At 38.8% G+C, this 25,361-nt stretch overlaps 2 protein-coding genes across 12 annotated transcripts in view; both read left to right on the top strand.

Annotated features, from left to right (window-relative positions):
* Nucleotides 1–10,479, top strand: part of neo1a (neogenin 1a) — a 161,886-nt gene extending 151,407 nt beyond the window's left edge. For 4 of the 10 annotated variants that reach the window (XM_067580308.1, XM_067580625.1, XM_067580461.1 and 1 more), the window contains exons 19-28: nt 66–173; nt 901–1,095; nt 2,463–2,531; nt 2,771–2,906; nt 3,127–3,371; nt 3,921–4,013; nt 4,377–4,547; nt 6,175–6,462; nt 7,139–7,275; nt 7,949–10,479. In XM_067580308.1, the coding sequence (XP_067436409.1) occupies nt 66–173; nt 901–1,095; nt 2,463–2,531; nt 2,771–2,906; nt 3,127–3,371; nt 3,921–4,013; nt 4,377–4,547; nt 6,175–6,462; nt 7,139–7,275; nt 7,949–8,101 (1,595 nt within the window). In that variant the 3' untranslated portion in view covers nt 8,102–10,479. The other 6 variants (XM_067580538.1, XM_067580855.1, XM_067581005.1 and 3 more) reach the window with 3 other exon arrangements.
* A 3,295-nt stretch (nt 10,480–13,774) lies between these two features.
* LOC137174662 (sorting nexin-1-like) lies at nt 13,775–24,449 on the top strand. 2 transcript variants are annotated; one of them, XM_067580132.1, is made up of 15 exons: nt 13,775–13,930; nt 14,684–14,831; nt 16,216–16,349; nt 16,501–16,567; nt 16,810–16,853; nt 17,573–17,714; nt 17,801–17,879; nt 18,077–18,152; nt 18,351–18,464; nt 19,118–19,211; nt 19,381–19,586; nt 20,073–20,216; nt 22,579–22,659; nt 22,913–22,984; nt 23,192–24,449. In XM_067580132.1, the coding sequence occupies exons 1-15, from the start codon at nt 13,811–13,813 to the stop codon at nt 23,240–23,242; spliced, it is 1,572 nt and encodes a 523-aa protein (XP_067436233.1). In that variant the 5' UTR covers nt 13,775–13,810; the 3' UTR covers nt 23,243–24,449. The 2 variants fall into 2 exon arrangements, with proteins under 2 accessions (XP_067436233.1, XP_067436304.1); XM_067580203.1 differs by having other exon boundaries at nt 13,777–13,921.
* Nucleotides 24,450–25,361: the final 912 nt, after the last annotated feature.

The following is a 25,361-nucleotide window of genomic DNA, read 5'->3' as shown; positions in this document are numbered from 1 at the left end:
GTCTTGACCCTTTATCTGACCTCTTCATCAACACAACTAATGTCCTCTGTCAATCCCCGCCACAGTTCCCAGCTCCTCCCCGAAAGATGTGACGGTGGTGAGCAAAGAGAACAAACCTCGCACCATTATTGTCAACTGGCAACCTCCGTCTGAGGCCAATGGAAAGATCACTGGTGAGTCAGTCACACTTCCTCTCACTCTGTCCCACTTTTCTGCATAACACATGTTGTGTTCTTACAGATAAATCAAGACAAAGGCTGTGTCTTAAATCACTCCACATTTATTTTCACTATTGAGTGCACTATATTAACCGTTCTCCATTTTATTCGAGTGTCAGAACTCTTGAGTGTGTAAATGTATCTAACAATGGAATAAAAAACTTTCTGCTAACAAACCCACAATACAGTGCGAAACCTACTATTGCACCACTCTATACCTGTTAGTGAAGGTGACTGATAAGTGTCTGAAATCTCTATTTCCTGCGAATGAGTGAATGAAGGACTGCGGACACAACCTCAGGTTTAACTGTTATATGCCTCCCTAGCCCTAAAAAGATTCTTCTGATCTAAAATAAGTCAGTCATTTGACCATTTGAAACTCCTTTGTATCAACTCTCCACTAAATCTTGACTAATGAAATCACATTTAAGTGGACAATTGATCCAAACAAAATGATTATCTGAAGAAAATGTGTTCCCCCTGCACCTTTTTAGCCTTTAATGTAATGATGGTGTAGTGATAAATTGAAGTACATTGTGTGAATCCACTAAAATGTAAGATAGGTGGCTCTGATTGTGCAGTTTGTCTAGACGAATAAAACAAAAGAACACTGAATTATCCAATTTTGCACAGCATCAAAGCCATCGAGTTTTAAATTATCTGTCTCTTTTTGACCTTACAGGTTATATCATCTACTACAGTACAGATGTAAACGCAGAGGTCCACGACTGGGTTATTGAACCAGTGGTGGGAAACCGTCTGACCCACCAGATCCAGGAGCTGACGCTGGACACAACGTACTACTTCAAGATCCAGGCCCGAAACTCCAAAGGCATGGGTCCGATGTCCGAGGCCGTGCAGTTCCGAACTCCAAAGAGTACGTTTCAATAACGAGATAGGATGGAAACTAGATAAGCACCAGTGGTACAATGAAAATGAACCTGCCCTATTGTTAGTTAATACAAAAGAAAAGTATAATTTCATCAAAAGTATGACTTTCATATGTACCGTCAAACTATAGAAAGCCAAAGTTAGTCAGTAGCTGGTGAAGAAGAGTAGCTGGTGGAGATCAAACCAGAGCTAAAAGGAGAATGAATATTGTATTTACATTCGTCAGTTGGCCAGAAACTCGACTCATGGAAGCAGCAGTTATACTTATAAAATGAAAAATATTCACAGATTCTTGAGTTTTCAATGAGGGAGAACGAGTGGATGTATTTTTAAGAGTTAAACTACACAAATTATTATTCCAAGCAGAATATTTCTATATAAACATGTCTGGAGGGGATCTTTACAGCGTCTTAACAGTGCAGTGCTCTTTAAAGACAGATTGTCCGTTTGAAGTTTAAACAAATCATATGATGAGCCCCTCTTGACTTAAATAGATTTTCTAGTTAACACTTCAGACAATTTCTCCTGATGAAGCCGCTGTGAGAAAGTGTCTGGAGAGCTGAGAGTTTCCCAAGCCTTGTTGATTAGTTGGGGATGACCAAATTACTGCCAAGTCTGGGCAGTGAATTTGCACCTTACGGACTCTAAATGTGAAAAAAATCCTTTTAAGGTTCAGTTTGATGATGCTGCATACACATTATTTTGCTTTTTATCTGAATATTTTGATAAGGCTGCATCATCTCAAGGAAAATATTAGTTTTTGGAATGATTAGTGAAGTATTTTAGGACTTTAAATCAATATGTTGTACTATTAGTAGGAAAAGTCTCACTTACATGCTTTGCTCTTAATGTCAGCTTGGCTTTTCTGTAGCAAACTTCTGCAATTTCTAGCTATAATTTCTCACAATATCTATTTTTTTTTCTAATTTTACCCCCTTCCTCCTCCGCCTTACAGTCGCCATCTCTCGCTCTGTTTCTGTTTCCCTCGCTGCTCTTTTCAGCTAACCTGTTTTTTGCATTTATTGTCTCTCCCTCCCTGCTCTCCTTTGGCCTGTTAAGCTGAGTCCTCTGACAAAATGGCTAATGACCAAGGTAAACTCCCCCTCCACACTTCATCTCTCACTGCTGACTCCGCTCCTCTCTCTAAAGATTTCCATCTTCTGGGCTGATTTAAACGTGGGCTTTGCATGACTTGCAAAATCTGTTTGTGCTTGTAGAAATTTTTCAGATTATAATATGGCTTATGAAGGCATAAATGTGACAGTAGGGGAGGTCATAAAAGCACTTGAGGAGAGTTACAGTACAACATGTTTTTTTTTTTTATATTAAATCAAACTTTTTGTCCACCGACAGCCTCGAATCTTCCATCGAAGCCTGGGCCTCCAGGCAACCCACTTACGCATGAACCTGGATCCCCAGTTGGTAAGATTTTGCTCTCATCCACCTTCTGTCATGTTAAGTCAGTCAGACACTACAATAACTAAAATCATGATCTGACTGTGTCAATCAACAATTACTCCCCATTTCTCTGACGGTACATTTTTAATGAGCAATTTGAACTGATTTTTTTGTTGTACATTAGTTGCATTTGCTCCTGTTAGTGACTCACCCGTGTATTTAAAGACATATTCATACATGTATCCAATCTCTCTCCTCTGCAGGTAAATCAGGGGTGGGAAGCGGTGAAAATCACATCCTGGTCATAGTCATCATCATCTCAGTGGGAGCGTTCACCATCATCGTGGTGGTGGTGGGCGCTTTCCTGTGCACACGGCGCACCACGTCCCACCAGAAAAAGTACGTCGCTCAGTCTCTCTTTGACCTCGATTCTTCACGCTCGTTTCTAAAATACATTTACTTCATAAACTGTCTGAAACGTTTTTTAACACTGTCTTTAATAATCTATAGCTCAGCTCCCTCCAATGTTCTTTTTCACTCGTTCTTCGGCCACTTTGCCACCTTCTCTCTACAAATAAAGTCAATCTTTCACCATTACCCTTCATGTTCCTTCCTGCAGAAAGCGGGCTGCCTCCAAGTCCTCCAACGGCTCCCACAAATACAAGGGAAACTCCAAAGACCTGAAGCCACCTGATCTTTGGATTCACCACGAGAGGCTGGAACTCAAACCCATGGACAAGTCGCCAGAGCCAAACCCAGTCATGACCGAAACACCCATCCCCCGCGCCTCACAGGACATCACGCCGGCTGACAGCGGCCTGGATAGCAACCCTCACCTACAGCAGAGGCGCAACTCCTACCGTGGTCAGTCTCGCTGAAGGGGAAGACTTAGAATTTGATGTTATGGGAAAGAGATCAAAGTGAAATGTCACTCGTAACGTCTTGAGCTTACATGCATAATAACACTGAGCAAAGCCCTTGGCTGGCAGACAGAAAAGTACATTTTGGGAGCTGACTGAGAAAACAGTGTTTTTTTTTTTAGCCAGGAGATGTGCTAATACCCTCAGGTTTGCTTCCAGGAGTGTGAGCTGAGGAGTCTTTGGAGAATGTGGGGATGGTGTTTCTTTGCTGTTGTTTTCTATGTGATTTATCATGCAAAACATTTCATGCTTTTCATACATAATGCCCATTACCTGTCATGACTACAGTGCTGCAAGCGCACACACTGTCACTGCTACAACTTCCCAAACACTATAATTAGGAGTTAATCATCAAATTGCAATTTTTTAAATGAAACCAAATGACATGAAATATATTCAAGATCCTCAGGTGGTAGAGCAGTTCATTTACAAAAAAAAAGAACTGTAGAGTAGTAGCTCTTTCTGATTGGCTGGTTTCCACCGTACCTTTTAGGCCACGAATCAGAGGACAGCATGTCTACACTAGCAGGCCGGCGAGGGATGAGGCCTAAAATGATGATGCCTTTTGACGCACAGCCACCTCAGCGTAAGTGTGTTTGTGTCTGAATGGATGTGTCTTCGATGAGTGAGCTTTTCATAACCTACAGATAGTGAGCGGTGAGCAATTAACAAATCAGAGCGCAAAGATTTCTTAACAAATTTACCAGTTTTGAAATATATCTTATGCTATTATTTGTCTATTCCACTGAACGTGTCCATTTCATGCTTGTCAAAAAATGTTCATTCATTATAATTTTTGTGTGATGTAAGATATTCAAGTGCGTTTAGTACATAAAACTGCATGTGTGTGTGCATCTCACCAGCAACACCTCCACATCCTTCATCATTATTAAGGCTGGTTAAACATTTTACCTTGTGTGTGTCTGTGTGTATCCATGTCCATTCACAGCTGTGATTAGTGCTCACCCCATCCATTCCCTTGATAACCATCACCACCATTATCACATGGGCAGCCTGGCGTCGCCGACACGCAGCTACCTCTACCACCAAGGCAGCGGGCACCTGCGCCCGCACGCCTGCGCCACCCCCATCTCCCATCTAGACAGGGTGGACTCTACAGGTGAGACACCGCCACACGCTGGACAACAGGAGAACTGCAGAGGAGGACGAGGCAGTCAGACCTGATCGTTTTCACTTAGACTTTGTTCATCCGTTCATTCATTCATCGTTTGCTCATTCATCTTGTTGCGTTTATATTTTATTTTTCCAAAGTCTTACTAACCACTTTTCTCTGCTCCTCCTAACCCAACTCTCTTTTACTCATCTAAACTTTGACTGCAGTAAACTAATCTTTACCATCAAGGATGCAATTAGATGTGCCGGTGACTTGAACTTCATGGTCTAGCTTCTATCTTCCAGACTTTATTCATGAGATGATTGATTAGTCAATTGTCAAAAAACATGGACTGTTGTTATTATAATTGCTTAATCATTCTGTAGTTTTGTTTTTGTTGTTTTGGGGTCATTTTAATCCTTTTATTAGATAGTGACAGTAGAAACATTTCAGGAAACGAGGGGGGAGAGAGAGGATGGCGAACAACATGCAACAAAAGTCTGCTGCTGGAGTCACACAGTAGATGTTGCTGTTATAAGGGCTCTTAGTAGGCTAACAATGATACACCGTTATATTGTAGTTTGGTATTTTTTCTTCTTTAACAAAAAGTAAACAATACTAATCATTTGCTTGGTTGAGATTAGCTTGCTTTAGTTTGTTTCATATCTTTATAAAGTAATACTTTGGGGGGGTTTTAGATGCTGTCTTTATCAACTTTGCAATTTTTAAATTATATTATGACATCTTGTGTTATTATGACATGTCCTTTTTTTCATTATTGTTGACACAATTAACAAAAAAATCATTGTAACATGAATTGATGATGAAATAAGTCCTCAGACGCTTCCCGATGATCACATTTCCCTAGAATCTCAGCAAATTCAGGATAATTTCATCTGCATGTAATAAAACTGATGTGAAACAGAGCACATAAGGAATGACTGCCAGTCAGTGTAATAACACATCATCTAACATTTATGATTTATGATTCATCTTCAGGAAACATTCAACTGCCAAAATTATTTGAAATTCTTGATTAAGTTCTTCCACTTCATGGCTATTTTAGGTTGAGAATTGTGACAGTATACTACAGCCCAAACAATATAGGATTTTTAACAATTACGAGAGAGTTACTACTCTCTGGTGGTCAAATGGTGAAACTGTTTCAAAACATATCTTTGGCATTGGAGATAAACGCCAATACTGATATGCTGTACCTGCGATGAGGTAATATCAGCTGATATATCAGCCTCTACAACTCTAAAAGACATTATAGAACATAAATTTGCAACCATTTTGCCAAAGCGTTTGGTTGCATTGGGCCGGTGTAGACATAAAATAGTAAGCAGGACAGTTTTATGGCAGTATTGTTTTTTTTATCTGTTTTTGCATCAATGTGATGAAGTTCTTCGATTTGTCAGGTATTTAATTTGCTGGATCAGCCATAAGCAAACATCCTGTTTGGTTATTTAATCCATATTTTATCCCTAACCTATAACAGAAGCCTGTGAATGATAAGTTATGTACTGTATTTGGGTAAACAGGTTGTTTCTAAAGTCAGAGCATCAATCCTGTAGACACATCTGCTCATTTTCTCTCCTTAACTTCCCCCCCCTCTCCGCCCCCTCTCCAGAGTCAGTAAGGAATACCCCCAGTTCGGAGCCCCTCCCTCCAGCCACCGCCTCCTCCCAGGCCTCCTGCCCCTCGGAGATCCTTGCCGACCCGGAGGGCAGCTACCACGGCTCCACCACCACAGAGGAGGAGCCCAGCTACACCAGCAACCTGCCCCCCCACCGCTCAGCCCACCCGCACGCCCACGCCCACCCGCTCAAGAGCTTCGCCGTACCCGCCATCCCAGCCAGCAGCCATCCATCATACGAGTCACCTGCCCTGCCCAGTACTCCCCTGCTCGCTCAGACCGGTGAGCAGAAACACACACAGACACACACTCTCACACACACACACACAGCTCAGGACAGGTCAGACTACAAGATGACTTACGGTTGTTCAAGCTGTTCAGACTGTGACCTCGCAAAGTCAGAGAGTTTCACATGAAAGTGATGAGTTACACACTATCTAATAATTGTAAGTCATTATTAAATATTCAGAACAGATGGTACTTTGCATTACATAATGGATATTTTTAGATATTTTTACATGCATAAAGCACTTTACTTATTTCCTTATTTATATAATGTTTTATTTATATCTGCTTACATCTACATTATACTGTTATAAACATTTATTAAGTGTGTTTATACTGCTTATAAGTGCTAAATAGAGGGACTTAAGCTAAAGTGTTACTATTAAAAACTATAAACATTAATCCTTATCATGACTAGAGACAGTGATGTTGGGAATCTTTTCCTCCAGTTCATCCTCATTTTATTCAAACAAGTTAAATTCTCATCATCTCTCGCTTTGATCGCTTTCTAATTTTAATCCCGTTAAAACTGTTGAAATGAACTTGTTTTTACAGACATCAAACTTTTTATTAATATAACATGAGGTGACACATAATGTGAGGTCACACACAAACCGCAGCTATTTTTGTCTTCAATGACTGTTGCTTTTTGTGTGACCTTTTTGTCATTCAGGGCCTCCTACTCACCCCCATGTCGTTAAAACAGCATCCATCGGGACACTAGGAAGGACACGAACACCCATGGCAGTCACTGTGCCCAACGCCCCTGATGTGCCAGAGACCAGCAAGATGCTGGAAGACGTAGACAGCGTGAGTATAGCGCCCCGCACTGGCTGCTGGTAGAAATGCAGCTTGTTTTTGCCAGTTGTGGTGGTGGTTATTTACTTTTATATGATATATTTAATAAAAAAAAAAGACAATATGATGATGTCTTAAACAATTATCAATCACACATTCCTTCAAAATCCATGTCAGGTTTTCTTTGGGCACTGGATTGTACAGTTACTTTCAGCTGGACATTGATTTTAACCATATTTTCTGTTTGTTCTTTCTCTCTTTTTATTCTTTCCAACTTCAATCTCACCATTTTTTTTTTTTTTGTGGCGTTGTCGGCTGCCTTTTTTATCAATTCATTTAATTTTTTAACGACTGATTTTAACAAAAACCCATAACTGGAATGATTTTATTTTACCATCGGATCTTTTTCTACATGTCCTAATCCTTGATTGGCTGTTGACCGTCTTTGTTGACATCGGCTTCTCTTTGGTTTTTCGTTCGTCCGCTGCTTCTTTCTGTTTTTTTTTTTGTCATTTACAACGTCTCAGTTGCATTGACCCCATCCCCCCCAGCTCGCCTCACCCCCACCCATACGACTCCCCCGCCATCCTCTGTGAAAGATCCCTGACTGACCCTCTCCTCCTCTCCTTTCCTCTCCTCTCTTCTCCTCCTTCCCCTCCTCCCTCCTTCCCCTCCCTCCCTCCAGGTGCTTGCCTCCCTCCCCCCCTGCCCCTCCCCCGCCCCTCGCAGTAACCCTGTTCCTCTCCCTCAGAGCTACGAGCCCGACGAGCTGACCGAGGAGATGGCCCACCTCGAGGGCCTGATGAAGGACCTGAACGCCATCACCACAGCGCCATGAGCACGCACACACACACACACACACACATACACCTACACGCACCTACACACTATCTCTGTCATCCACACAGGTAGAACCAACACATACATACAGAAAAGACACACACACGCTCTAAAAGTCCAAACAACACACCCAAACATAAACCTTGGGAGCCAGAGGCTGGTGGACACAAAAATGGCTTCTTGTGCCCAAGAAACTCTCACGTCCCCCCTGCAGAGAAAAAAAAAAAACAACAAAAAAACAAAAAACTCCAGACTGAAACTTAGGAACTTTTTTCGGCTTACCTTGCTCAGTCTCAGGAAGGAGATTGCCATGAGAGGGAAGAAAAAGTGAGACCCTTCATCTTTTTATGAAGAACCATTCTCAGAGACAATGAACTTTTAAACATTGGTCGCTTTCAACCGGAAGATTGTGAATTTTTTTCCTCAGCAAAAATACGTACGGTAGGTGTTTGTGGCGTGCGACAGAAGACCGCTCACTCGAGATGAGACATAGTTTGAATTCAATGTCAAGTCAAAAGGAGAAAGTCCAAAAATATGCTGGTATTGATGTTGGTGCTCATGCGGCGCAGTCTACACACAGTGTTTGTTTGATTAGTGTTTCTTTGTGCATTTTGTATATCTATTGGGCCATTTCAGTGAAGTGAACATTGGATATCAGCCCCCCCCCTTTACAAGCCTACATTATTCATAAACGTGGTCATTTTTTTTTGTTTTTACCCCCTTGTGTCATATATTGTGCCATGACTTTTTATTATTTTCTATGTTATTGTATTATTTTTTTACACACATATCCTTATAAACATGTACATATGTTGTTGTTTTTTTTTTGTTTTTTTTTAAACTGCCTCATTCTTTTGATTTTTCCCATTGTTTCATTATTATTATTTGGGATGAAAGTGGGATTACAAAGGAGTCCTGAAGTTCAGTTCTCATATCAACAGGGGAGAGAAGCCTGATGTGTTTCTACGCTACAATTTTTTGAATGGATTCTTGCATTCTTCTCTGGCATTGTGTTGCCCCCTTTGTACATTAAAATGTTTTTTTTTTCAGTCTTTTGTTTGTTGTGGGAGCTCCGTTTTAAAAGCCTTACCAACGTGTTTGTATGTTGGACGGTCAAGACGACTCGGCCCTCCTCCAAGGATGTCGCTCGGAGTTCTGTCACTCACTGCCATGGCAGTTTCTATATCGTTCTGTGGGACTTGACAGTATCTCCTCACAGGTCAGGGGTACCTAGGACTCAGGGCACTGACCCCCTCCTTCCTCCCCCCCCTCCAAAAAAAAAAAAAAAAAAAAAAAAAAAAAAAGAAACCCCTCACATGGCAACCAGTCAATCAATCACCTGCAACAGACGAGTTATCTTTTATACGAGAAGTTCGGTCGAATGTGTGTGATGTTTCCAAAAAACCAATATTTGGTTTCAGACGTCTGTACTGCTGAACCACGTGTGCATTTCCCACAGCGGAGTGTGTTTACTGTTGTTGTTTTTTTTTTTTTTTTTTCTGCTGTTCTTCATCAAATGCGACACCCTGGTTCTTTTTACAAATCTCATGAGATGCAAAGATGTTGGCCTTTTGAAGGGGACTCCCAGATATTTTTTTTTTTTTTTTTTTTTTTTTTTACATGGTAGTTTTTGTATGAAGAAGAAAAAAAAAAGAAGAAGCTTGTTCTATACACAAATCTGATGTAAAAAGGAAAAAAAAGTTCATCTAAGAAACTAGTTTTTCATTACCCTCTTACCCAAAGAAATTTGTCATTTGCAATCATAGTAATTTGCTCTACTTTTGTGAATACCATGTTTCTCATAAATGTACATCATCATGAATGTCAATATAACTGTAAGAGATTTTAACTACGGATACAAACAAGGAACAAGTTTTGGGGGGAAAAAAAAAACGATTGAAAAACAAAGGGGGGAGAAAAAGGACCGACTCCATTTGGGAAATAATCTATTGAGTTGTAAACAGTTGAACCTGTATTGCACTTTTTCACAATTTTTGAAAAGTACATTTCTTACATATCTTGTGTTTTAAATATCAAAAGCTGTTTGTGTAACGTAGTGTCCTAGGTAAGCAGCAGGCAGCTGGTCTTGTTTTTTATGTTTTGTTTTTTTGTTTTTTTTTGTTTTTTTGTTTTTTTGTTTTTTTTTTTGCTTCAGAGATGATATGAATTTGAGCAGCCGAGTGTTTACTTTGCAACTCAAGATGAGGAATTCTGTTGTTGCTTGTTCATGTACAGAGCTTTCTTTGCTTTCTGTAGAAAAAAAAATCTGTGGCTTTTTAAAAAATGTTGAAAAAAAGGTTTGGAAAAAAATATGTTTTTTTATTGGTGCTCCTATACATTGTGTATACAAACTATTATGAATACTAACAAAGTAAATGTTTCTGCTCGTCTTCTTTTCATCAAACATACTCAGGATGCCCATCAGGTTTTAAATTGGCAATAATTGATCACTGAAGTGTACAAAAAATGGACGACTGTGAGTAAATCTACAGTAGATATTGCACAGACGTGACAGCTCTGTGAGTCCAGTAAAGCCAAAACCATTGGTTGATTAATCCATTAGTCAATTGTCCGAAAATTTGCTCAACTTTTATGAAAACCAAACTGAAAATCTTCAGGTTTTTGATTGTTAGTTGGACAAAACATCCTAAATATTTCAACCATGGAATCTGAGGAAATTAAGATATTTTTTTCTGTTTTCTGACATTTAATAGATCAATGACCGTTTGGTTAATCGAGAAAATAATCATTCAATAATAAATAGTTTGAGTCAAGCATTTCTTCTTTAGGTGCGGATGAAATCACTTAATTAATTTGAATGTGAAATGAAGAGCCGTCATTTCAGCCTCATATTTAAAGAGCTAAAGCCTCTTTTGTGCACAGACGTTTCATTCCAGCTTTTGAAGGTGTTCCGGGAAGATAAAGACTGAATTCAATTATTATTTCTACACTCATAAATTCTTAAAAGCCCATTTCGTAATTGCAGTTTCTCGTTCCAGCTGAAATGCTTTCATCTGCCGCACCGCCATTGCTGTATACTGGTTCACAAAGTATATGTTTTGTCAATGAGCAATTGGTTAATCAGATTTCCCAGAAGTCTGGCTTTGGTTTTTATTATCGTCAAGTATGACTGGTTCGAATCTGGCTTTCTGCCTTTGTAGCTTTTGGAACTGACTCAGCGTTTGGCTGCTAGTTGGTGGAAAGTTTAACCTGTGCTGATGCAGCTGAATAAGGTAGGATTGTATGAGTAATATCTATAAAAACGATAGGTTTAAACAATCCATGAAAGTTTAAAAATTGATGTAAATGTAAACAAAATCAACTGGCAGAGAAAAATGTGTCAGTTTCTATTGTCTGTTATTTACATTTGACAAAAAAAACCCTCCATACTGAGTGTTTGTGGTTGCAAAGGAGGCTTTAGCTGTGATTTTATGACATCAGCCTAAAGAAAAGTGTCTTTATGTACATGTATAAAGAAATATAACAGGATATACAATTATAGGAGAGTTTGACCTCACTACACTCCCACTCAAATGTTAAGAAAAGTATTTATTCAGGTTTTATTCACAGCTCGTACAGTCTCAGTAACATTTAGATTTCAATGGTACAGATGAATCATAGTTTATGCTGCATTTTTGGCTCCATAACTGGCACTCCTGCATATAAAACGTAAATCCGAATCCGTGTACAGCAGTTTACGACCTATTTGAAGAGTTTCACCAAACCACCAAGGAGAACATCAAGTGGTAAATAATCCTGATGAAATTGTGAGTGAAGCCGTAAATCTGCACAAGTTCCTGCGCCTGTCCAGGTAAGTTGTAGAGAAATGGACTGAATCTGTCAATGAAGGTAAGGTTCATTAATGAAAATGATTACATTGGATTTTGTAATTTATTGTTGCAAAGTGTTAAAAATAACAGCAGCACAGGAAAAATATTTAGATATTAAAAAGTATGCAAATCTCCACCATAAATCAAAACTATGAAGCTATATAGAAGTACAAGGGGGAGAGTAAACAATAATTTAAAAAATCTGCTGTATGTACAATATAAACCTAGGCCAGTTTACACAAATGGATGTTTGTGTGTGTTAATATATGTTATAAAAAGGTTACAATGGGTAAAACTTTTAAGGGTAAAGGAGAAGGAGTAAAAATATATATGATAGTGGAAGTACATTTAAGTACTGCAGGCTACTTGAGTACAAATTTGAGGTATTTATACTTCCATTTAATGCTACTTTATACTTATAATACACAACATTTCACAGAGAAGTGTTGTACTTTAGCTTTATTAGATATTACATATTTATTATTGATATATCAATGTGTAAGCAGAATTTTGATGTTTATCATGATGATTTTGATGATTGTAATTTTATTGTTTATTGTATAAAGTGTGGTGGTCTTTTATCAATAATCAAAATCAAACTTGAATCAGACTTCAAATCACAAGGCCACTGATGTACCATGTGCTTGTAAGGTACACATGCAAAAAAAAGTCCATTGTCAACACAAAGTCTTCTTGAGGTTTATTCAAAAGAAGAAAGAAATGATGGCTACTGCTGCCTCTGCCTCCCAGGTGTATGCTGGCCCTTTACCTGGCTACCTACCTGTATAACCTAGGTGCCCATAGTGTTACCCAATTATCTAAAAGTAAAGATAATAGATGGGCTAAACTAACCTAAATATGCTAAACAAACAAATAATGAAACTAAGCAAATAACTAGCAAGTGAAAATATGATTAAAATCTAGTCTCAATAAAGCAAATCTCTACAGTGATCAAACACTTAAAACAAATGCTAACATTTCTTAATAAAACAACAAACAAACTAATAAATAGCTCCTACACCCTTTATAAGTTTTCAAAATCTTAACCTGTGAAGTAGAATTATCATCAGTAAATGTGGTGGAATAAAAAGTACAATATTTCAGCGAAAGCAGACAGTAGCACAAAGTCATATCTTATTTATTTATTGGAACCATGTACGGTGTTAAACATAAATGTTACCATTTGATGTACTGCACCAGAGTTAGCTTATAGCTAATATTCAAGATTATTTGCGTTCATGAGAATGAGTCAGGTGAACAAATGTCTCAGAATTGTACTTAAAGGACGGGTTCACAGTTTTCCAAGTTTGTCTTAAAACAACAGTCAGGTGCCCAAATAAACATTGAAACATATTTTTCTTAATCATTCCTCCAGTTCCCACTGAACATTAGAAGATCCCTTCATAATGCACTTACAATGTAAGTGATGGGGGACAAAATCCACAGTCCTCCTTCTGTGCAAAAATGTATTTAAAAGTTTATGTGAAGCTTATATGAAGCTTCAGCTGTCCAAATGACTCAAATCAAGTAGATATCTTTAAACGTAACAGTCTTTTTTAGTGCCAAAGTCCCTCTTTTTGTTACTGTTCTACCACTGCAGCTCAACAGGGAAACACAAAAAGGGAATCTGACGCTAAAAAGACTGTAAATGTGCCAGATATCCGCCATATATGACTAACTCAGACTGCTGAAGCCTCATATAAGCGTCATATAAACCTTTTAAATACATTTTTTTGCTCAAAATGACTGTGTGGATTTTTTAAACGGTCCTGTCGTGTTGCTAGGTGACCAGCAGGTGTCGCTCCAGCCGTTGGCTTTCACCTCCGTCGCGCCTTCTACTTCCGTCTACGTCAGTCACTCCCCACACAACACGGAATATGGCGGCCAGCTCAGATCGGATTCCTCCTCCTCTCTCTGCAGCAGACGAGCCAGAAGCAGGACTGGCTGACATGGCAGACGGAGACAGCGACGAGGGAGAGGACATCTTCGTGAGTAACGTGTGTTTACAGCTCATTCTTCTTAAAAACAACAACCTGATGTGAAGGTTTATATCTGCATGAAGTCAGACTCTTTATCTCATCTGATCTGCATTCATGGCATCCAAAACAGCTGATGATCAGTGACGGAAAACGGCTAGAAATGTTGACAGATTCTGGATTAAAGTCATCAAGTTCCGTCTTTGTGTTTCCCTGTTGAGCTGAGGTGGAAGTAGAGTAACATAAAAAAGGGACTTTGGCACTAAAAAGACTGTAACGTTGAAAGATATCTACTTGATGTGACTCATTTGGATAGCTGAAGCTTCATATTAGCTTCTTTTAATTACCTTTTTGTGCACAGAAGGAGGCTTGTGGATTTTTTGCCTCCATCACTTACATTATAAGTGTATTATGAAGGGATCTTCTAATCGTCAGCATGAACAGGAGGAATAATTACAGCAAGAAAAGCCTGTTTCAATGTGCATTTGGGCTCCTGACTGTTGTTTTAAGACACACTTGAAAAATTGTGAACCTGTCCTTTGATGGTTAATTCAAACATGCCTCTTGTCTCACATTTAAGTTTGTACAAGTAATATTTTTGCAAGGAAATGGCTTTGGCAGCTCACATGACCCCACCCAGCCGCCTCCTTGTTCCTGCTTATCTGTGTCTTTAAAACGATTTAACGGTCAGAAGCAACAAACTACTCCTCCAACAAATTCTCTTCTCTTCATCATGTTTATTCACTGTTTCTGTGGCTCTCTGTCTGCCTGCAGAGCAACCCTGTGGCTGTCAGTCGAGGAGTTTCTCAGCCTGGTCATGTCAGTGAAGACCCTCCAGATCTGTTCAGTGAGGAAGAAGCTGGCAGCACCACTGCCAAGTCCAATGGAGTTCACTCTGATGATGACAATGACCTGTTTGCTGGTTAGGACACTTTTTAAAAATGTTTTTTTATCTACTTCAATCCGCTTAGGTTAAGTTTTGCAGTGCTTATATGTTCAAAAACATTCCAAGATGATTTATTTTAAGCTCTGGTCATGCCACGCAATTTGAATGCTGATATTAAAGGGGCATTCCACGGATTTCACACATCAATTTTGGTTCGCTAGTCACGAGGCGTACTAAACAGCCTGAGAAAACAGTTGTATAATGTCCTCTGTAGCTCCAGAGAAGCCTTATCAAGTCTGAGGAAACAACCCTAATGATGCTGCCTCAGCTTGGGCTGAAACTGCAACTGATATCAATTAACATCAATTAATCTTATCAGTTATCTCTTAATGAATTGTGTAGTCTGCAAAAGATCAGAAAGTAGTGGAAATAGCCTGTCACATTTTCTCTGAGCCCAACGTGATGTTTTGAAATAGCTTGTTTTGTCCCACCGTCAGGACATTCAACCGACATTATAAAACAAAGGAAAGTAGCAAATCTTTACATTTGAGAAGCAGGAACCAGCGAATGTTGGCATTTTTGCTTGATAATTGACAGTTAATTGATTATGAAAGCTGTTGCCGATTAATTAATCAACTAACTGTGGACTGGAAACTACAGAATTTATAACAGTAAGCCTACATTACAAGCTTGAGTCATGGAGTTTGAAAGATGTTGGCATTTACCAGACAGGAAGGGTTAAAAGAAAGATGCTGTAGAGTTGCATTATGGGAAACGTAGGATTAAGTGTTTTTTTTGTGAGCTTGACTTATTCTAAGGATGAAAAGTCAGGATATCTCAGCCTCCCGAGTATTTCATGTAGCAGAGTGGAGAAGTAAACAACTCTGTGCTTCCTTTTCCGCAGGAATCGAAACGAGCGTGATTGGCTCTCGCTGGTTGTCACTCGCTGTCCCTGCGTTTGAGTCCGTCTGTGTCAGAGTTAGCAAGGCTGATTTTTGAGAGTCATTCTGGCAACAGCCGATGGGAGCTTCAATCAAAGATAAAATGGAGAATTAACCAGACAGAAGTCACATTTAATGAAGAACTCCTTCCACTCACGTTGATAAATCACTATACAGTTTTACAAAGGAATTAATGAAGTTCAGATAAAGTTTGGTACATAGGTTAGATTAATCCCTGTGTAGTGACTGAATGAAAGAAAGCTAACACGCAACATAGTTATAATTGTGTCAAAACACATTAATGATGTACATATGAAACCGTAGCATGTATTGCTTCATGGTATTAGCACCAGTACACTGTTCTGGATGAATCACATGTGGTGTTTTTTAATGGAATCATGCAGTGTGTGTGTGTGTGTGTGTGTGTGATCCTCTCTGACTTACACGTTCATTCATCAAAAGGCTTTTCTTCTCCCCAGATGCACATGTGGAGCTGAGCACAGACAAGCCCGGCAGCTCTGCTCAGAAAGAGCTCAGCGCCTCCTCTGGCTCCCGTCCTGCCTCCTCCTTCACCCAGAGCCCTGCAGCCATGCAGCCCACCTCCTTGGAGCAGGTACAAGCCACAGTCGAGCTGCCCAGGAACTTGAATACAAATAATTACAAACATGCTTTCACAATGCCAATTTACCAAGTAATCCAGCCAAATGTTGAAACTTGAAAAAGCTGTTTGTAGAGTTGTGAAATGTATTACTTGTTTATTACAGTTGGAGGAGGAAGAGGCCAGGGACAGTTTTGATGTGGATGTTGCTGTCACCAACCCGGAGAAAGTCGGTCAGTGTCTGTTTATTCTTCATTCTTTCTGTTTTGTTAAAACTATGATGAAGCTGTCTATAATTTCTAGTTCATTCATATTGATATTATTTGGAAAATAACTGGATAATTGTGGATTATTCGACTTTTCATGGTTCTAGCTCATTTTATTCAACTGTATTTTACTTTGATTGGACTGAGACGTTAATTTCTGACTCATTAATTCTCATCTTTGTGTATCTCCAATGTTTCTGTCCTCCTAGGTGATGGCATGAATGCCTATGTGACCTACAAAGTATCCACCAGGGTCTGTAGTCAAACTTGTGTTTATCAGCATAATCCAACATCTCTCACATAGATTTTATTTTGTTTTTTTTTTATTCATGACTCCTAATCTGATAACAAGTGTTCATCACTTGTAAGTATTACTTAAAAGACTGTCTTCAAACAACAGTCAGGTGCTCATATGAACACTGGAAGAGGTTTTGCTTGATGTAATTCCTCCTGTTCATACTGGCCATTTAATCTGCCCTCCCTAATCTGCTGTCAATGTAAGTGATGGGGGGCAAATCCACAGTCCTCGTTTTGTGCAAAAACGTATTTAGCAGTTTATCTGAAGTTACTGTGAGGCTTCAGCAGTCTGAGTTAGTCAAATTAAATGGATATGGATATAAAATGTCCTCTTTGTGTCTCCCTGTTGAGCTGCAGTGGAAAGACAGTAACAAAAATAAGGAATTTGCACTAAAAAGACTGTTACTTTACTTGATTTGAGCAATTTGGACGGCTGAAGCTTCATATTAGCTTCAGATAAACTGTGGAATACAATGTTACACAAAACAAGGACTGTAGATTATCTTCTAAAAGCCAGTATGAACAGGAGGAATGATTACAGCAAGAAAAACATGTGTCATTGATCATATGGGCACCTGACTGTTGTTTTAAGACAGACTTGTGAACAAAATTGAACCTATCCTTTAATTTAAGTTCTTTGCCTTCCTCATTTACTGTCCGGGTCTCTACCTCCAGACTTCCCTGGCCATGTTCAGGAATAAGACCTTCTCTGTGAGGCGGCGTTTCAGTGACTTCTTGGGTCTCTATGAGAAGATGTCAGTCAAGCAGACGCTCCAAGGCTGCATCATCCCTCTGCCACCGGAGAAAAGTGTCGTAGGTGGGTGCCCACGACTTTTGTGTGGTCTGTGTGTGTTTCTGTTGTACACATTCACATTTATTCACCCGACACATTTGAACCGACAGGAATGACCAAAGTGAAAGTGGGAATGGACGACCCGTCATCAGTAGAGTTTGTGGAGAGAAGAAGAGCAGCTCTGGAGAGGCAAGGATCCATATATATCTCATACAATGACATTATTAATAAGACGCAAAATTAATATTCATGCTGTGCCTTGTGTGCAGATGTCATTTCAGGGATTAGTTAGTTAGTAACTATGTTTTTTTGTGTGTGTTATGCGGTGATCTCCTGGCACCACTACCTGTTTCACACTTCTACTCGCTGCCGCTATGTTTTTGCAGGTATCTTCAGAGAGTTGTGTCTCACCCAACGTTAATACAAGATCCTGACGTCCGTGAGTTCTTGGAGAGAGAAGAAGTGAGTGTTTTAAGATGTAAAATATGTATCATTGGTCTCTTGGAGCTACAGTATTTGATGTAAATACAATCATACATGTGGTATGTTTGTTGTTGAATGTCTCATTTGTTTGTTACATCCAAATAGCTACATTTTTGAGTGTTATTGAGAATATCATATTACCAAAGTACTAAATTATGAGCCTGTGTGTGTTTTCAGTTACCCAGAGCGGTGAACACCCAGGCGCTGAGTGGAGCTGGCTTTCTCAAAATGATCAATAAGGCATCCGACGCTGTCAACAAGATGACCATCAAGATGAATGAGTCTGACACTGTAAGGAGGCCTCTGGATGCAATGAAACTGTTGTGGATGTGGCCCACATATAGAGATAAATATGATCAATCTGTCATAGAATTGGGAACGACCGGTGTTGAAAAACCCTGAGAGATCAGTGAAGGCACCAGAAAATTGTAATCATGAGGCGGCAAATACCAAAACGTTGTACCAGGTGACATGGGCAAAAAAAAAGGGGAAGAATGTTTTTAGTATTTCTAAACATACTAATAACACCTGATATGATGCAATATCATATCTAATCATCATCTTACTACTCATTGAAATGAACTGCATAGTTGTTTTGAGTATTATACGTCTATAATCCTAGATTTAATTAGGGTTAACTAATATTCATGTTTTTAAATGAATTTAGACAGCTGTTGATAACTTTAATGAATGTGGTACATCATTAATGGATTACATCAAAGAGAAACATTTAGTAACCATAGGCAACCTTCCCTTAATCTGTTTGTACTTTTTGCATCAACAATTGAGCCGTTTTATTTTTTTATTGGCTTGAAATTCTCATAATTATTCATGGGTTGATTACATGGATTATTGTGATGTTTTTAATCACTTCAGACTGTAGCAGGACAAATAAGACATGATGATTTTTTCTTGACGTTGTCCTGTTTTTGTCTGTGTCTCAGTGGTTTGAGGACAAGTTCCAAGAGGTGGAAAATGAAGAGCAGCAGCTGAGGAAGCTCCACGCTGTGGTCGACTCCCTGGTCAATCACAGGAAGGGTGAGCTACATCTGCATTTGAATGTTTTGAATCATTCATTTTTAATCAACAGCTTTCAACAGAAGCAAGAAAAGAGGACAATCCAGCTGTCAAGTCTTGTCAGGATGTGGTGCGGATGGTGATATGGTAATACATGGGTAAATTTTATGTTTTCCACCCTCAACACCAGAGCTGTGTGGGAACACTGCAGTATTTGCCAAAAGTATGGCCATGCTGGGAAACTCTGAGGACAACACAGCCCTTTCGCGGGCCCTGTCCCAGCTGGCAGAAGTGGAGGACAAAATGGAGCAGCTGCATCAGGAGCAGGCAGCCAGTGACTTCTTCATCTTTGCAGAGGTGCTGGCTGACTACATCCGCCTGCTGGGAGCTGTGCGGGTAAGAAGATCACAGCTGCAGAACGATAGCTATAGAGGAGGAAGTGGTAAAGATAAGATGAGGTAAAGATGTTCAAGAAGCACAGAGACTTGGAAAAGTAAAGTTTCAACTCGCGTAGCATAAAGAAACATCTCCTGAATGTCGAGACAGCAGGATCCAATAGAACAAAAACAAAGAGTTGTTTATTTTAACATTTTTGTGCAGAAAAATGCAGTAAACAGAACATAACCTGTAAAAAGTACTTGACTGAGGAACACATTGTGATTCAAATCAGGAAATATTTACAGTCTAGTATTTCTCTCTGACAGTAAGGACACTCCAGACTATCTTCCCCTTTTTTAGTAAGTCCGTACCATTCTGCTAGGTCCCAGTTTTGCTGCAAACATCTTACCTCTTTCCCTTTTTTAGCAAGCACAGTGATTAGGTGTAGTGTTACTCTTGGTTAACTTGAGAAAACACCTTTTAATCTATAACGGATGTCCACAGGGCTGTTTTGACCAGCGTATGCGGGCGTGGCAGCGATGGCAGGAGGCTCAGAGCACACTCCAGAAGAAGAGAGAGGCAGAGGCCAAGCTGCTGTGGGCCAACAAGCCGGACAAACTGCAGCAGGCCAAGGAAGAGATCACTGAGGTAACAGACACAGGAACCACACAGCTGCTGCAGCACTGAACTAAACCACAGAGGCCTTTACTGTGACTGCAGCACCCTGAGTCATTTATAATAACAAGTACATAGAAACACAAACTACTGAAACTAACGCATAGAAAAATTAATACAGTTGATGTGAAGTGTGAATGAGTGTATACACATCAACATGAAAGAAACTAACATTCTATTATACACAGATGTTATAAGTAATAATAAGTACTCTAATAGTAAATAGAGTAAGTAAACGCCTTTTCTCATTTCAAGTAAAATAAGGGCTGCATTTAAAAATAAAATAATGTAATATTGGGCTCTTAGATCGTTCCTATTTTCTGTGCCTTCAGTTTGGATTTGAGTGGGTATGTTTGCTCCAAAGGTTTGTGCTTTGTCTGTAGTGACTCTTCACAATCACCACGGTCTCAGAGCATATGAGACAAACTGCTTTTGAACCGCCTGTGGAAATTATTTCATTTGTTTTACACACATAACTACAGTCATTGTGTTTTGGGCTCTGAGTGCTTCCAAAATACGGATGACCTACGCTTAACAATGTACCTGAACGCCTCCTGTGTAGACACCAGCTGCTGATCTGCTAAACGTGCTGCTAATGCTACGTTCTCTGTCTAGACACGGGGTAAGAGGGTCCATTCTCGATTAAAAGCTCTGTTTCCGCTGTCTTTTCTCTTTTTGGAGCACTTTTCTCTGACTCGTGTCACGCCTCGTCTCTGCTCTCTCCCTCTCCCTCAGTCAGCAGAGCCCTGAAACTCCGCCCTGCCCCTGCGCAGAGTGGAGCGGCACACCGATCGCTGGTTTATTCAAAGTTTATTAATATTAAATTATATCACGTGTCCAAATTGCACCAAATTCGACACTGCACTCCGGTTGTTCCCCAGCAGTGCACCCACCAAGCGTGGAGTCAATCGGATGAACGGTTCAAGAGATATGAGAAGGACACACATATACACAGAGATTCCTTCCTTTAGTAGAGTGATGATTTAAATCTCTCTGATGATCTGGCATTAATTGTTAAGTCTTTTCATATAGTTTCAAAAGTTTGGACACAACAGCTCAATAATCACACTAGTTTTAACTTAAAGTCACAACAAACCAGACAGCAAAACACTGTCATGTAATGTTTTGTCACATTGTTCTAAAGTAGGTATGAGACCCTTTCAGTACCTGCCAGCGGACTGATAGTTGTAACCCACTCTGTTGTTTCACTATTATCTGTCTAGTTATTGTTAAAGCCAAAATAATCTGCCTCTTGTCAAAGGAGAGTCATTTTGTTTGGAATTTGCAAGCTAAAAGCACAGATTTACAGCAACAGTTTTTATAATTGATTAATCGTTTTATTCATTTATCAAGACAAAATTCCATATATTCTCTGGTTCCAGTTATGTTTTATATGACTCTAAATTGAATAATGTTGGTAGGACAAAACAAATTGAAGCAGTGGTTTTAGGACATTGTGATACATATTTTTGACATGTTGTAGAAGAAATAATTAGTTGATTAATCAAAAGAAATCAATAGATTAATCAAGAATAAAGATAAGTGTTAGTCCCAGAGAACCTCTCTGAATAAAAATAAGCCTCTCTGCAAAACTAACCTATTGGATATTAATTAGGCTGCAACTAATGATTACTGTCATTATTGATTAATCTGCCAATTATTTTCTCAATTAATCTATTAATTGATTTCTTGATAAAATGACAGAAAATAGTGAAAAATGCGCGTTATAATTTGCCCATGATGTCATCTTCAGATGTCTTGTTTTGTCTGAAAAACAGTCCAAAATCCTAAAGATATTCAGTTTACTATCATGTATGACAAAGAAAAGCCTAAAATCCTCACATTTAAGAGGCTGCAAACATTGCAACCAGCAAATGTTTGTTGTTGTTTCTTAAAAAATGATTATTTGATCATCAAATAAGCTGCAGAATTTTAGCTGATGAATTTTCTGTCGCTCGATTAATCAATGCGAATTGTTGCAGCTGTATATTAACCCATTATCTTCATGTTGGACATAAGTAACGTGTGTAGAAGCACCATCACCTTCACAACTCCAACAACAGTCCAGCTGTGTAACTAACGGTTACACAGCTATTGTCATCAGTGTGTTGTTTTCAATATTTCACATTTCTCTACATATGTTTTAAGTAGATATTTTGTAGTAGATGTGTTACTGTATTGTTTTATAAGGGCGAGTGTCTGTGGTCCTGTGGTTCTATTATTTAAAAGAATGTTATTTGTTACGTTCTAAAATCCTAATCTCACATACACTGGAAAATATCAAGATCAATAACATGTTGATTGATTCTGTATTTCTCCTTGTTTCTGTCCTCAGTGGGAGGCCAGAGTTACTCAGTATGAGAGAGATTTTGACAGGGTTGGCATGACTGTACGTAAGGAGGTTCTCAGGTTTGAGGTACAGTATGCATTTATACTTTATTTTTTTGGCCTTTTCATACCATCATATTTTGTATTTTGTAGATAGAGTTTTGTGTGTGAATGAATTATTTGTGTGGTTTTATGTTTTTTAATGTTTGCAAACCAGCTTACCTCAAATTACCCCCCCAGAGGGACATGCAGTATTTTTATTTGAGTTTAACTGAATTGAAACTGTACAACTTTTTCATCGGCAAAGAGCTTGAGACATGACCACAGTTTTGTCTTTTCAGAAAGAAAAAGCCAAGGACTTCAAGAGCCAGATAATAAAATATTTGGATTCAATGCTTCAGTCTCAGCAACGGGTAATAGTTTAATCCTATCAAGCATTCATATATTAACTTATTTGTTGGTTTTAAATACATTCTGTCAAAGCCTGGTAATGCAGTTTGCTCTCTTGGTTTATACTTAAGTGTTAATTTAGATCATAATGATTATTAGAAATGTTAAATATTGGTCATAATTATTGAGTATCACAACACATTTTAACTGGCTTCTCATTCTTCTTCCAGCTTATAAAGTTTTGGGAGGCGTTCCTTCCTGAGGCAAAGGCAATAGCTTAATGAAGAGGGAGACTTTCTGAAGACCCCAACTGCCTTTTTTTGAACACTTTACCTCTTGACCAGGAACTGAGAGAGGACGATTTTGCAACACACAAGAAACTTCCATCCATTTTTTTTTCTTTCTTTTGTCTTTTTAATCATAGTGTATTCTCTTATCTTGTACAGTTCTTTGATATAATAAGCTGCCGCATTTACACAACGTTTCTTCTGCATAATTCCTTGTTTATGTTCTTGACGTTAAAATGGTATAAAGCAGGAATCCGACAGAGATTAACCTGGCCGTAGTAATCGTTAAAAAAACCCACCGTCTGTCAGTGGGATATACAGTATATTTATGTTACTTGCTTAAACGAGTATATTAAAGTGTTAACACTGAGGTACTGCCCTAAAGTAACATTGTCTATAGTTTACATTAGAAGATAGACGTATGTAAGTCATTCCAGTCTCTAACAGCTTATGTTGATGGATGCATGTCAGATAATGTTTTGATGCACTAAAATGCATTGTACAGTTGGAAAAGCAGGTTTTTAAAATGAAATGCCACTATTGATGACTGAAGTCATATACCAGAAGTATTAGCACATGTTACAGTGTATCACATAATACATATTAGAACATAGAAATCATATGAAAACTCTTTGATTTGATAAGATTACAGGCTTTTCAGAGTTGTTACAAAATTAAAGAAATGTAAGGTTACAGTAAGTGAAAGTTTGTGAAATCCTGTCACTGCTTTGTTTGTATTTTCTATGATGATGAATCAGCTTGAATCACGTTTATTATATTAATCAATTTCCTCCAAAAACTGTCTTATGTACTTATCATTTCTTGTGTCAGAGATCGAGGCCCAAAGGAACTCATTTGGAGCTGCTGCAGAGATTGTTTACTGTCCGTGTAAATGACTCTCGACATGTATGTACACATGTACAATACTTGAATTCAATCATGCAACCACTGTCAGATATTATTAGTCACCCTATACTTTTGATAAATTGGTTTAACAATGGTTAAAAAAAAAAAAAAAAAGGCACAGACATTCAAGTTATGCTGTTCCTTATTTTCTTATTCAACATTTGTAAGTGTAGTTTTTCTGTCATGTCATATTTGCGTAAGAACATGCTTTATTTTTGTAACCACTTTGCATTAGCACACATTTTCCTGGAAACGCTATACAGGTATATGTATAAAATAAATATGATTGGTTAAAGTTTGTGCACTGTTTTCATGTTTTTATTAGCTTCTGTTTGTTGGAATCTCCTACTTCTGGTCAGTAGGATGAAGAGATTATGAGGTTATTGTGTGCCTTTTTCACTTTTTAGGTTAACTGTAACTGTAAAGTGTTCAATGAAATCTAGTGAGTAAGGGCCGATGCTCAAAATTTAAGCTAGTACTGGGACCAGGAGTGATCTTTTGATTGAGCTCTTTAACTTCTCAATAAGTCATGTAAAAACAGAGGTTCTGGTTTGGGACCCCTTATATCCCTGGGCCTGTGCTCAATAGGCCCATATGTAGGAATCCATACATGGTAAATAGTATAGGTTTGTTATGGCTAAGCTGTCAAGAGGGCCGTGGGGCAAAAGTTTGCTCTTCAGCTCTTGTTAAATGGTCTTTTTCAGCCATCAGCAATCTTTTTTAGTATCAAGGCCAAGCTGGCACTGTCCCCAGGGGCTCCTAAAAGTCCCTGGTTTGTTGCTTTATGGTAATTTTATCACTTGTAAAGTTGTTTGGGATTTTGCACCACTAAAGTCCACTATCACTTGGGTGCTGCATCATTGTGTACTCTGGTGGAGGGGACCTGTTTTAAAATCAATTAACCAAACAAACTTTATTTGTATAGTACCTTTTGTACAGGTTAGCGCAATTCAAAGTGCTTTACAGATAACTGATAAGCTGATAAGACAACAAATGTGTACAGTAAAAGCAATTGGAGACAAATGCACACACACAAAAAAATACAAATGTAATGAAACCATTAACATAGATTAAAATCTACCTATAACACCTTTATTATTTTGTGCTCACATTGTGCATTTTCCTAATTAAAGTTGTGTTTTATCAAATTACCACAAAGTAACTGACATACAGAAAACCTGGAGCAAGGTTAAAATACATTTTTTCA

Source organism: Thunnus thynnus, chromosome 1 (assembly GCF_963924715.1).
Source record: "Thunnus thynnus chromosome 1, fThuThy2.1, whole genome shotgun sequence".
Classification (NCBI taxonomy): domain Eukaryota; kingdom Metazoa; phylum Chordata; class Actinopteri; order Scombriformes; family Scombridae; genus Thunnus; species Thunnus thynnus.
This window is presented reverse-complemented; position numbering and strand designations above follow the sequence as displayed.